At 36.6% G+C, this 14,439-nt stretch overlaps 2 protein-coding genes across 9 annotated transcripts in view; one reads left to right on the forward strand and one right to left on the reverse strand.

The window, feature by feature from the left end:
* ZC3H12B (zinc finger CCCH-type containing 12B) overlaps positions 1-4,777 on the forward strand; it is a 70,400-nt gene extending 65,623 nt beyond the window's left edge. For 3 of the 6 annotated variants that reach the window (XM_062584501.1, XM_062584502.1, XM_062584503.1), the window contains 4 exons: positions 538-677; positions 1,433-1,667; positions 1,758-1,864; positions 2,406-4,777. In XM_062584501.1, coding sequence (XP_062440485.1) covers positions 538-677; positions 1,433-1,667; positions 1,758-1,864; positions 2,406-3,823 — 1,900 coding nt within the window. In that variant the 3' untranslated portion in view covers positions 3,824-4,777. The remainder of the gene's footprint in view (positions 1-537; positions 678-1,432; positions 1,668-1,757; positions 1,865-2,405) is intronic. The other 3 variants (XM_062584505.1, XM_062584507.1, XM_062584504.1) reach the window with 3 other exon arrangements.
* Positions 4,778-11,479: 6,702 nt separating this feature from the next.
* LAS1L (LAS1 like ribosome biogenesis factor) overlaps positions 11,480-14,439 on the reverse strand; it is a 37,960-nt gene continuing 35,000 nt past the window's right edge. For all 3 annotated transcript variants that reach the window (XM_062584826.1, XM_062584828.1, XM_062584830.1), the window contains exon 13: positions 11,480-12,086. In XM_062584826.1, the coding sequence (XP_062440810.1) occupies positions 11,996-12,086 (91 nt within the window). In that variant the 3' untranslated portion in view covers positions 11,480-11,995. The remainder of the gene's footprint in view (positions 12,087-14,439) is intronic.

The following is a 14,439-nucleotide window of genomic DNA, read 5'->3' on the forward strand; positions in this document are numbered from 1 at the left end:
GTCCTTCTCTAAAAAAACCAAACCAAACCCATATCTGGTGTTAGAGAAACTTGTATTTTTAAAGTTGTTGTTTAAACCACTGTTGTGGCAGTCAGCACTCTTAATTCATTTATTTTTGTTATTGCTAACTTTTCATGTTGTTACTTAAGGTAAGCCCAGTTTGTCTGGGAAGGTGATATGGTGGTATCTTTCATTAGATCAGCTAATAAAATGAGAAAATGGGTAAACCTGTTGCATTAGGGTACTTAAATTGATTTTTTCCCCACATTTTTAGGATAGCAAAATTTCACTATTTCCAGTGTTTGAGTAACAGTGTTGTTTTAATCTGATAGTTTTAATAGCTCTGGACAATTGTCTCTTTCCAATTATGTAAGCTGGTCTAATAAAAATGCTTACCTGTCTTTGCAAAATGTGCTGCCTTTATATTCTTAGACCATAAAAACGATATAAAAAAAGAAAACAAACAAACAAACAAAAAAAAAAAAACAAAGTAACTTTTTGTCAGTGCTATTAATAACGCTTCTGCATGTTTTTCAGTCATGGGAATAAAGAAGGATTTTCTTGCCGGGGAATTCAATTAGCTGTTGATTGGTTTCTGGAAAAAGGACATAAAGATATAACTGTGTTTGTCCCTGCATGGAGAAAAGAGCAGTCTCGACCTGATGCACCAATTACAGGTAGCAGATCAAGATTATTTATTTATTTATTTATTTATTGCATCTTGGCAAAAAACTGTATTGCATCAAGATACAAGCATGCTGGGCTGTGGCCATGCATGCCTGGCACTACATACTGGGCTGTGGCTGTGAGGTTGCACAGCACTCAACTGTTTGAAAACACAGGACAACTTCACTAGTAAGGAGCGCACATTAGGTAGCTGCATCTGAAAGTAACACTGCTTTTTTGTAATGTTAGTGGATCAGTTCAACACTCTGGAGAGACATTATTTTTAATTTTCCCATTAGCGAAGAGATTTAAGAATATAAGAACTGATTCTTTCTTACTAGGCTAGTATAAAATAAGTAATATCAGGCCAGGGATTAATGTAGTAGGGTTATCTTCAGCACTGAAGAGACAGCATTGGTTTTGACACATAGAAAATACTTATGTTTTCCTCTGGGCTATCAAGAAGGCTTTTGTAATATGGTAACAACTGAGTTCTTGACATGTTCAGAAAGAGTACAAAAAAGTATGTACCTGTGTATAGAGGAGTAGGAGTGGTTATGAAGGCTAAATATTGAATATTTGCCAGTTGCTTTGAAACCTCAGAAATACTTAATGACACTTTACATTTAGGTACTTTTGTGATAATAAGGACTTTCTGTGAGCAAAATTACACAACACTTTGTCAGAAAAGAGGAAGTTTCATATTCCAAGGGCTGCATTTCTTTTAAAACTTTTGAGGAGCTAATCAACTAAACTTATTTTACAGATCAAGAAATCTTACGTAAATTGGAGAAAGAAAAAATTCTTGTTTTTACCCCATCTCGAAGAGTTCAGGGAAGAAGAGTTGTTTGCTATGATGATCGATTCATAGTAAAACTTGCTTTTGACTCAGATGGCATCATTGTATCGAATGACAACTATCGGGATCTTCAAAATGAAAAACCAGAATGGAAGAAGTTCATAGAGGAACGGCTGCTCATGTATTCTTTTGTGAATGACAAGTATGTTCCCCCCCCCCCCAAAAAAAGTAAGGGAATTTGCTGATTCAGAATCTTCAGTTAAAACTGAAATTTACATTTCTTTCCTCTTAGATTTATGCCTCCTGATGATCCTCTAGGTCGCCATGGTCCGAGCCTTGAAAATTTCTTAAGGAAAAGGCCAGTTATTCCTGAACATAAAAAACAACCATGTCCTTATGGTAAGCGCGTGAGTCTGATTTGCTGTATTGAAAGGGAGGTCAAGTAAACAATTAACATCTTAGCATTACTTAAAAAGCAAAATATGCCATTTTTCTTGTAATCCAAACACTATTTCCATTTTTATACCTAGTATAGCTATATTGATAAAAACAATATAGGAGAAAATTGAAGATAACTAGATATTTTAAAATATTACCAAACGTCGTGTGGATATCAGAGTTGAGTGCTATTCTGGTTTGTTCAAGGGGAGAGATTCATAACTATACAATTTTTGTTGAGGATGTTTGGTTTTATACTACCTTGAGGATGTTGTTGGTACTTCAAATCATGAGCAGTAGGGAAAAAAGTGACGTATTTTGCCCTTGTTGCAGTGATATACCTGCATACAGGTAGCAGTTAGTGATTGTCTGTATGTGTAATTTCTCCTTACAGTGACAGATACAAACATTACTGTTGAGAAACAGTGAAAGATACAAAGATGCCAGCTATTGATGTTGATTAGATTTTGTTCTATTTAACCTGAAGACACTTTCCTTACAGGTAAAAAGTGCACCTATGGGCACAAATGTAAATACTACCACCCAGAACGGGCAAACCAACCTCAAAGGTCAGTAGCGGATGAGCTTCGAATAAGTGCCAAATTATCTGCTGTGAAAACTATGAGTGAGGGAGCCTTGGCCAAATGTGGCACAGGGCCATCCAGCTCCAAAGGAGAGATCAATTCTGAAGTGAAACGCGTTACCCCAAAACGTCAGTCAGATCCAAGCATTAGATCGGTAGCTGTGGAGCCTGATGAAAAGTTAACAGTAGCCCGGAAGTCGGAGGCCAGCTCTGTCCCATCTCTGGTTTCTGCATTAAGCGTACCAACACTCCCTCCACCAAAAAGCCATGCAGCTGGTGCATTAAATACTCGTTCTGCAAGCAGCCCAGTGCCAGGTTCCTCACAGTTCACACATCAGAAATCCTCACTGGAACACATGTCCAGTGTGCAATATCCTCCTATACTAGTCACCAATAGCCATGGTACCTCAATTAGCTATACTGACCAGTACCCCAAATATGAATCGTTAGGGGACCATGGCTATTATTCCTTACTCAGTGATTTTTCCAATTTGAGCATAAGTAGTATGCGTAACACAGATTATTACGGGGCTGATACAGACCAGGGGATGTATTCTAGAAACTCAAGTCCCTGTCCTGAAAATCGCTTAAGCCATACAAGTAATGATTCTTATTCCTCTTACAATGACTTGTATCTGGGTGTAGCAGATGCCAGTCCAGAAGACAATGTGAAGATCCACAGACTTTCATCACAAAATCGTCTTCAGCCTTTTTCCCATGGTTACCATGAAGCCTTAAACAGAGTTCAGAGTTATGGAGCTGAAGAGCCTAAGCAATCCCTCCGCAAACAGTCAGTTTCCCACTTAGGCCTACATGCCCAGCATCCAGTTGTTGGAGCGCGGTCCAGTTGTCCAGGAGACTACCCTGTGCCTCAAAATGTTCATCCAACTGCACAACCAAGCCGTGCCTTGGTCATGACAAGAATGGACAGTATTTCTGACTCACGGCTCTATGAAAGTAATCCAACAAGGCAGAGAAGACCACCTCTCTGTCGAGAACAACATGCTAGTTGGGATCCGTTACCATGTGCATCAGACTCTTATGCTTATCACTCATATCCATTAAGTAACAACCTCATGCAGCCATGTTATGAGCCTGTAATGGTGAGAAGCATGCCTGAGAAGATGGAGCAACTCTGGCGGAATCCCTGGATTGGGGTATGTGGTGAGCCACGGGAACCACATATCATCCCAGAACATCAGTATCAAACATATAAAAATCTCTGCAATATTTTCCCTCCGAGCATTGTCCTTTCTGTGATGGAAAAGAATCCCCACATGACAGATGCACAACAGCTGGCAGCTATGATTGTTGCCAAATTAAGAACAGGGCGTTAAATCATTGCAGCCTCTTTTAAACTGATGAGACTATACAGCAAACAGCAACTGGAGGAAAGCTTACATGATGGAAGTGGGCAAGTTTATTGTAAATATATATTTTTTAACAGTCTAGTATACAATTCTGTACACAGTAGCAGTCATAAATAAATAAATGTGCCTAGGCACTGTATAAGAGCTGATTGCATTGTAAATTTTAAGATTTTAAATATAGGGATTTTTAATAGTATTTTACAGGAAATGCATACCTTCCTGCATGGATATATCGTTAAAGAACTAGAATGTCACGTTCAGTGTCTCAAAGCTGTTAATACAAAATTATGTTACCAATTATATTGCATGTACTAGTGTATACTTTCAATTTGATTATAAATACCTAATTGGCCTTTCAAAGTATGCTCTATGCACTCCCAGATCACCTTTAGGATATCAGCTTTGTCACTTGACAGTGCCTATTGGCATGTCAGATATTTAAGAAAGAATACTCTTGGCAAAAATTAAAATATACAATTTGTAAAAGCAAAACTGATTTATTCTTTTTCAGCTTTTACATGTCAGTATTGTTGGTATTTCTTAAATTTTAAAATTGTTCACCAAGAGTCTGAGTATCTCCTGGGACATCCAATACTTTGGCTCAATACAGCAGAAGCCAAATTTGTTACCAAATCAGGACCAAAATATTAGGGTGAGTGGAGGAGCGAGGTCCATTCAATAAAATAAAAGGAATTTATCTGTAGTGTCTCTCTTCAGAATTGGCTGTCACCTGTACTGTAAACAACTACCATTCTGGAGGAATAGAAATGCTACAGGTTAAAAACTGCTAATTTTCATGTAAATTGGATTACTCAGCCTCAAGCAGAGGGAAACAGATGTTAACATGGATGTTCAGCAGTAACTGCAGACCTTCTTCTGGGAGCAGCAATGGCATTTGAGTGAAACTAATATTAAAGATTGCTGTACAGCTCAATTTGAGATGGGGGGGTGGAGGGGGAAGGGCTGGTTCTTGAGAAGATGCCGCAGTTTGAGCTTGTGGCAACGCTTCCTGGTTTGTAGACTTGAGATCCACGCAAAGGTGTGCATTTGCCTTGTGGAAGCGTTCAGAGCTCTTTTTCAACAGGTGAGAAGAAAATTGTGTGTGGCATTGTTTGCGCAACTGGTTATCTTGCTCAGGGTGGGAACCTTTGTAGCTAAATGTCTCCAAAAGAGGCGTTTATTGTTTTTTCCTTTTTTCCTTTTATTTATTTATTTTAAGCTGCACTGACTGGACGCCCTTTTTTGAATCCGCTGTATATTTCAACATTTTAAACCATTACTAACTCGATATGTCTCGAGCTAGGACTTGTTGACTTCTACTGTAGTTTTTTTCATGAAAGTTGAGAAGGCCTAGTTTATGGCCTTTTGTTTCTTCATGAGAAGGTGTGACACTGCCTAAATGTTTCTTACTGTGAAACACACAGAACGTGAGGCTGCAGTCAGGGTTGTTTCTGGTATTTTGATAATGGCTTGCATGCTGCTTTCTGTTTATGTTTGTCTGAGGAACAAAATTACATCATCTCTTCCGCTTGTGTTACTGTAACAATGGTCGGCTTAATTCAAAATATCTTGTGGACTATTTATCATGTGCAAAAATGTGTTCATGTCAGATAATAAAAGTAATTACAGGTGCACCTATAGTTAATGCACTGGTATTTGATAACTGCATCATTTCACACATGATAAATATAAATAAGTATTAGTGCAGAAACCTCTCCAAGTTCTTATATTGGCATGGTCATTATGTATTTAAATTGAATTAGCTTCTGTCTTCATACTTGGTGTTTAAAAATAACTGAGCTTTTTAATTAGTTGAGCTGTTATTGGTGAAAAAAATAAATCTTCAGACACATCTATAATTTCAGAAAAACAGATTTAACTCTTGACCAGTCTTCAAAACATTTCTTACTAATCAACATTTTATAATTTTAATTTCCAAGTAGTTTTATTCTCTTCTCTTGCATGGTGTAAGCAGCTGAGAGCAATGCCTCAAATAACCAGAAATGACCTTTTGTTTGTTGATACAAATTGTATCTCTTTTTCTTGGTTGTATAAAAACTGTATAAAAAAAAAAAAACATATCTAGATTTACTTCAGTATTACATTTTCACCAAAATGTTTGTGACACTGTGTGTCACGAGGAAGTAGCCCATGGGTAATTATGGATCTTTTTATTTAAAATGGGCACTTATAGTTTATAGACAAACAAGAACAACTTTTCAAAACCAGTTTATAATGTGCACAGATACTGTGTGTGTACACCTCAAAGCATCACATAAAGTTATCTTTAGTCTATTTATTAAGCAGATACATTCTTGCACTAGAACTTTATGTAAAAATGTTGGTGTTAACAACTCATCTGCATGTGTTTAAAATATAACAATATAATTGCTGTAGACTCTGCCTTAGTCGTAACAGATTAATTTATAATTTATTTAGGTTTAAAATGAAGTTTATTGGGTACTCACACTTTCCATTTTTGCATGGAATTAAATATTTATATGTAGAAAAATGTTTGTTCCCTTTTTCTCCAGTTATAAAGATGAGCTGTTTTAAGAGGGGTTTGGTAGATGTTTTCGATGCACTTTAATTTTGAAGCCTGAGCAGAAGTTTACTGTATGAAGTTTTGGCTGGTTTATGGAGATAATTTTTGTATGACTTGTCATTTTAGTTTTCACTACATTTTGTCTTGCTGATAGAGTAAGTCTCTTCCAAAAGATGGAAATGTTATACCAATACAAATCCAGCATACCATTTATCTAGGGCACTTTGAAGGCAAATTGTCTTTTCCTAAAAATGTAGGAGCTGCCAGCCTCCATAGAATTACAGAATGGGCAATGGGGGCAATGTAGTTGTCTGGAAAGAGTTTGCAAATTGTGTGCTTGTCTAGTTCTCCTTCAAAGTAAAATGAAACTTGTATGTTACATAGTCACTCCTGATCTGCTAGTTTAAATGGTAATTCTGCCATCCGCATCTGTTTTAAGATATGTTTACCAGTCAATTCAAAACACTAACACAGTCATTAATCTTCAGCACATAAGCTTAGATTTCTTCTTACATAGAAGAGCTGATCTTCAGAAACACATAACTGTCTATATTGTAAATATAAGACTGTATAAATGCTCTTTTTGAGAGCATGATATTTAAATATGTTTTAAAACTGTAAGAGGACAGTTCTAGAAGCTATATTTTAATAAAATCTATTAAAGTTAACAAAATCATAATGAAAATACAAAAAAAAAAAAAAAAAAAAGGGGGGGGGGTGTTAAAATCCTGGCCTACTGCAATCAACAGAACTTGAGCAGTAAACTTTAGTGGGGCCAGAGCGCTTTCTCTGGAAGTTCTGGTTTACTGATCTTTTAGTTGTATTACTTTCACATACTTTATCACTTAAAACTGCATAATCTTATATTTATTTGTTATGATTCGAAATCAAGTGTTTTCTGGGATGTCAGCCTAAATTACTTTTTTTTTTTGTAAGTATTACATGTTAGTAATATATTAGATTGTATATATAGATTTTTTTTGACTACTGTTAGTCCTGTTATTGTCTTAATTGAGCTACAGTAGTTTGCTTTATTCATTTGTAGATTTAAACATTATTGTTTAATTGTTGTAAAATTTTTATAAATCTCTTTGGGTTTTTTGGTTGACCCAAATCTAATGTAAGTCTCAATGACAAAATGAGTGAAAATGGATGTTAAACCAGTATTTGGTGTTTGTAAATCACTGTAGTAAGTGTGCAATGCTCTAATTGATGCTGCATGTAATTCATTCATTCATTAGCATGGATGTCTGTTTAGCTTTTTGTAAAAGTGTTCTAAATTTAAACTCTTAAAATTAGAAAGTGTGCATGCAGTTGCTTAGAACAAACACAAAAATTGTATTCCAAAAAAAAAAAAAAAAAAAAAAAAAACCAACAAAAAACCCCCCAAAACAAAACAAAAAAATGCCAAAAACCCACCACCCAAAACACACACCAGAATGTCTATTGAGTTGGGTCCATGCCCACAGTTTTAATGCCAGTGTGCCTCAGACTGCATTTTGGCATTCTTAATGATAAACCTAAAGGAGTTCAGAACTCAAAGAATCGGTCCAAATAATTCAATTACAGAAATACTTGGCTGGTGGCATGCATGTGTACCTGTGGGATATACCACATCACACACAGGAAAATTAATGGTCATATTTTATTACAGTCTTACGTTTAAAAATTCCACTCAAAAGACAAAGGACCTGTATCATTTCAGTGAGATTTTGTTCCACAAAGTTGAAATATTATCTTATCTTGACCGGCAAAAAGTTTATCTGAAGCGTCAGTACTGTGTACTTACGTTATTTCAACCATTAGCTCTATGACTATCACTACCATGTTGAGTGTTCAGCTTGAATATTCTTCTTATACACCACAGTGTGTGGGACAGAGCCCTATTAACTGTGAGAGTGTCTCCCACAATATTCAACTGGAAAAATGTAATTGAACTGTCACTTAAATTATTCTCACCCCAGTTTCTGGTTAAGCTTTGAAGAACCATTATATAATATCTATGATTTTGGTCTGTGATGTTTAAAGCTTGTAAATGTATTAGAAGAATTGAGAGGACTCCAGAAGAAAACACAGGCTATTAACTGCTTCCTCCCCCCCTTCCCCCCCCCCCCACACTGTTCTTTGTTAACAGGTTTGCACGATTATTTAATATATTTGGAACGTGTTATACTTTATATATAAACTTGCTAACTTAATAAAACTGAGAGCCATTGGATTATGTTTCTGGCTTTTTATTTTGTAAGCCTCTGCAAGAGACAATTAAAAAAAAAAAAAAAAAAAGGCTGTTGTGTTCAAAACAACTGTTACAGTCTACCCAAATAATTTCTCAATATTTTTAGCTAATTTATTGAAAAATACTGAGATCCTGAAATCATACATAATGCTTGGCTTTTTCATTTGTACTTAGATCTGTGAAGGAACAGGACAAAACTAAGAGGCTCTGTTTTACTTTAAAAAACAGAGGAAAAATATTGCTATACTATTTAGGTGCTACTCTGTTGTTAGAATATTCTTTGCCAGTTTCTCTCATAGGGGATTTTTCTTGGGCTATTTAAAATTTTAATTATTTCCCTTACTATGAGAGAGGGGATACAATTTCATTTATTACCACTACTTTGACTCAAACTGCTTTGAGTTATTTGGAGAAAAAGAAAAGTAGAGCTAATGAAAGTTAAATGACAGTTTTTATCTAGACCTCCTTGAACATCTCACCACACCCATGTTTGCTTTCAGGGTAGCCAGAACCAGATGCTCTGAAAGAGCACAGAACCCCTCAGAAACAATAAAATGTATGTATTACACAGTTGTATTTTCAAAATCTCAGACACTTTCTAGTTAATTTATGTCCTTGAATATAAGCCTGAAAACAAGTACCAATTAAATTTTGCAGGATCATCTTCCTGTTTCTTCTCCAAAACTGTAACCTTTATTAAGTAGTGTTGAAGTACTTTTCATTTGGTGAGTAGCTGTCTTTGGGATTCAGAGAACAAAATAAAGATTTGCATAGACCAGAACAAAGTATCTTAAAGTTCCACCATCCACTTATATTGAAAAGAAATTTCAAAAGGTGGCAAAAGATAGAGGGGTCACAGCCAGTCCAGTGGTTCCTACTTGCATGGTTTATCCTAGCAGTCTTCCAGACTTGCAGCTTCCATCTCATATCCATTCTATAGGAGTTTTTTTTTTTTTTTCTTTTTTTCTTTTTCCAGATTTTAACAGGAACCTGAGTAAATTAGTTTACAGGGAGAAAAGAGTCTTCAGAAGTCCTGCTCAATGCAATGGAAAAATCAAGTATTTTAGGACTACATCAAAACTGCATTTCATCCAGACTATGCATCCAGTAAAGAAAGAAATTAGGATGTTGAGAACACATTTCAAGTAAATATTTAATTAAAGGAAAAAGAAGCTAGAAATAGTGCGGTATTTGCCAGTGTCACACGTTCCTTTAGAAACTTAGGTTTGCATTGACAAACTTCAGAAATAACAAATACAGGGTTTGTTTACTTACTCACTTTTTTTTTAATGTCATCTGAATCGGCTAGCTTTGTGTTCTAAGATCATATCTTTATTATTTATACTAATGTCATCATTTTCCAGATATTTGGGAAAATAGCTACAAAATTGTTCCATCTGTGATTAAATGAGGTTAGACACTAAGGTTCATAATTCTGAACAGAGAATTACGTGAATAGTTCACCTAAGTTTTACAGTACTGTTGTTTTACTAAAAGCCACCTCTTCAGTTTTTTGAATTCCAGTAGCTTTCTAAAACTTAAAACATTCATGTTTCTTTTCCGCAGTCACTCCTGCCTTCCTTTGTCCCTTGGTTTCATGCCTGCTTTTTTTTTTTCCCACTCCAGTAACATTTTGTTTAAAATTCATGACAAGACTTCCTCAGTCATGATTTTTTTTTTTAAAAAAAAAAAACATCTGGCATCATGTGCTTTCCTACAAATTCTTCACAGCAGTGGATTTATCTATTTTATTTGAATTGCTATTAAATTAGCTCTGCAGTTTGACTGAAGACCAGGATCTGTGTTCCATGATTCCCTTGATGTTGTGATGGCAGATGCAAAGGGCAATGACTACAGCTCACAAAGAAATTGTATTAACAGTTGAGCACTAAGAACAAACGTCCTCACAGAAAATTTGCTAACTAGGCTTGAGGAACTACTCAGTAAAAGGAGAAAGTTGTAAAAATACTAATTAAAAACCAGGATGGGCTTACATAAAAAGATGTATTCTAACAGGAAGTGAAGTTTACTTCCCTCTGCATGGTGTAGAAACAAGCAGTGTTCTACAGAAGGAATGTGCAATGCGCTTTCCATTTTAAACAATTTTTGGCTGTCCACTGAACAGTCATTAACCACAGTAGGACAAGATGACAAAAATTACAAAATAAATACAAAAATGACATTATGGATATTTAGCCAAGCCTTTACTTGAGAGCCAGCCTAAGCCTTCCATGAGGTTTTTGTTTTAAACTTACAATTTAATCCCACCCACTGTACTGCTAACATTGCTGTTTTTCTAGCTCTCTTTCTAAAAATATTAGCACATAATGGCAGCAGTAGCTCTAAAGAATGAAAAAGATCTCATTTCACAATGCTGCATTGACATTTTCAAAGGTTGTTCCTGCCTTGTTTTCAAATACTGCAAATTACCACTAGCCTGACTCAGAGACAGATTCTAACAGATATACTCCAATAAATTCTTACTGAGAAGTCTTGAAATAAATATATACTTAAGTTCCCCATTTTTTACCAGTTCCAAATATCTTTAATACAGCTAAAGAAAACTCCGTTTAGTAGCTGCTAGCTGTAAGTCCTTTTTCTCATCAACTTTTCAACTAGGTACTCAGCCCATTTCCGCAATAGTTACACTAGCTCCTGGCAAAGGCCATAATACCATTTATTGACCTCAGAAAAAGCATGTATAAGAACAACAGCAAGCAGAAAATTTTAGTTAAAAAAAGACAGAAGTGGCTTCAAGAGTATCACTTGAAAATATTTCCCCCCCCCCCCACAAAAAAAACCCAAAGATGTTTATGCACTAAACTGCATCAGAAATTGATTACTCAGCTGTGCTATAGGTAGGCTTGATCCCTGAAGCTTCATGTTAAAGCCTAGCTAGATGAAAATTATGGCACAATCCTACCCTGGCAAAATAATCCAAACTCATACATGACTACCTTAGCCTCCCTATAGTCAGTCCAATGAGGACCAGAGTATAGTTTTCAGCATACATGAGTGAGAAAGGAAAAACAGGTTTACCTTCAGTCAAGGGTGTTTATTAACTGTGGAAAAAAAATACTAAAGGATTCTGAAGTATACTAACCGTATTTCAAAAACATCAGCTAGAATTAAAAGTTCATGAGAGTGGCTAGGCAGACAGTGATGATTACTCATGTAACTTAAATTTTACTTTATGAAGAAGTTGAATTTTACATGCTCAAAATTAGTAAATCTTCATTAAAAAAAAAAAAAAAAAAAAAAAAAAAGTCCTGGAGTGGCTATTTCCCTATCATTATGACTAATTCTTCCATGCCACTTATCTTGTGCAATACTGAAAGCTGGAGGGCAGTCTGCTGTCTTAAAAAAGTTGAAGGCCACTTTTTATTTTATGGAAGTCATTCTGGGTCCATAACAATCCTCCTGTCACAGGAATATTCAATTCTGCAGAGCTGTGAGAAGAAGAAAAATAAGCCATATAAGCATCAAACCAATTTAGAAGCTTGCATCGCCGAAGTCGTTTTGATAGTACTTTAAATTTCATTACAGAAGTTGTAACAGGCTTTTTTATTTCCAAAACAAAATACCACTTCTCTCTTTTAGCTTTGGACATTTAGCTGCCAGAATGTTCATCAATTCATTCAAGGGGGAGAACAGTGCTGAGGTACCAAACGTAAGCACATACCAAAGGAAAGATTAGTAGCTATGAATATTTGCTAGGGAGACATGACTTCAGAAGAAACCACTCAAGTTTTCATCTAAACTGTCTTTTGCACCTAGGAATACAAACTAATCAGGCAAAGTGCTAATACTGCAATGCTAACACTGACCTGAAATTTGACTATCGTAAGTTATAAGCATTGCACAGTATGTACAGGCACACATCTGCTTGATTGCAGCAGCACTCCTGGGTAATCTGAGGAATCTTCCCCTCTCTTTGCACACATTATATCACCTCTGTAATGGGGAAAGTGACCTTGTCATTAAGGGAAAAAACCTTTAAGCTTTGAATTGCCAGGACTGCCTCTGTAGCAGAATGCTCATGCCTGGATCATAGAGCATGCGGCATCTGGCACATAGAAACCAGCCATTCCAATGGCTCTTACGAAGAAGTCACAGAAACTAGACTGTTTTAGATAGAGTTTAAAGGAAGTTATTGTTTAGTGACATTCACAGCATGCTAACTCATTTCTAAATATAGAAAGTGGCTCACTCTCAAACAGGCGTAAAACTCCCTTCCACTGCCGAAGTTACTTACTTAGGGTAGAGTCCTGGAAGATTCCTCTCAAACAATACATTAACATGAGTAACGTAGCACACATGGGAATGTTAAGTTTTTATGTAGTGTTCAAAGACATAAAACACTGCTGAACACACTGCTCCAAAAACAGTTGGAGAACATGAGTAAATGATTCCTTATTCAAAGCTTTAATATATGAAGGAACTTAAATCACTACAATGTTGTAAGCAGGTCATCAGCTAAGGGTATGTTTTATCACTTGTATTCAGTTTAAGAGAATGGGGAAGGTGGGAGACCTAAATTTAACAAATTAAAAGATCCACTTGAAACCTGGTATCTGACGTTTCCGAAGATAAAGGGAAAATCTGGTTGTCTTTCATTTTTTTTCCCTAATGTTCTCTATTCCTTATGCCAAAGGACAGCTCATGGAGTCCCAGCTACAATCGAGGCTCCTCCAGAACAAGAATGCATTTCTCTGCCCACTCACCCACACCTCTTCTGCCCACTCACTCACTACCTTCATGGTTCAGCACATATTGCTGTGCCACTTACCTGCTCACATATGCCATCCTTAGGACAATGAAATCCAGTCATTACCCATGACCATTAGATGATGAATCCCATTTCTGAAATGTCAGTGCAACCTTTTGGTGAAACCCTTGAAGCAACTGCATGTCCACAAGTCCACCCTCAGAAAACTCTCCAAGCTGCCACTGCCAACCCCCAAATTTGCCCCTGTTTTAAGGAGAAACAGACACTGGGAGCAAACAAAAGATGCATATGCTTGTACACACACACGAGATACCTGTCTGAGGATGACAGCAGCCTTTGAAGCTTTGAATAGCTGCTGAAGCATGAATTTTGACAACACAGCACATCACACACTAGAAGATATACTGAAGAACACAACCTTTGGGGACCAGGGAACTGCAAGCTTTTCCAAAGCATCCAAGCATCACAGGAACTTCTATCCTGTGTTAAAATGAAAGCAAGACCTCTGAGCAAACAAAATCATTTCCATAAACAAGATTAAGGCATATGTGGGAAGCTTGACTTACAGCAACTTGAAGCTATACACTAAAAAGCTCAATGTTTGTTCCAGATGATATAGGAATAGCTGGCAGTATAGCAGAGGCTGCTGCTCAGAGCTCCTCAGAGACAGATACTTTCTCCTCCTAAGGTCCAAATACCTCCCAGTCACTCTCTTTTCAAATGAAACATTGCTAGGAGCCTTGCAGACAAAGCCAACACAGAAAGCTTACAGTCACCTCATTCAATGTAACAATCAGACATTTTTCCGCTGGCTGATGAAAACTACCCAGAATTCAGCTCGCTAACGTGGTCATCTTTCCTCCCCAGCCACGTGCACACCCCATCACTTGTGCCGTAACAGACCCGCAGTCACCCCCAGGACAGACACTCTGGAGACAGACACTGACATCATTCTCCACATCATGTACTACAGGAAGGTTGTCAAGAGCAAGCTCATCACAGCAAATTAAGTGCTTTTCAAGAGGGATGAAACTAGACTATTGTCAAACATGGTGACAGCATTTTATTACTTG

Source organism: Rhea pennata, chromosome 11, assembly GCF_028389875.1.
Source record: "Rhea pennata isolate bPtePen1 chromosome 11, bPtePen1.pri, whole genome shotgun sequence".
Taxonomy (NCBI): domain Eukaryota; kingdom Metazoa; phylum Chordata; class Aves; order Rheiformes; family Rheidae; genus Rhea; species Rhea pennata.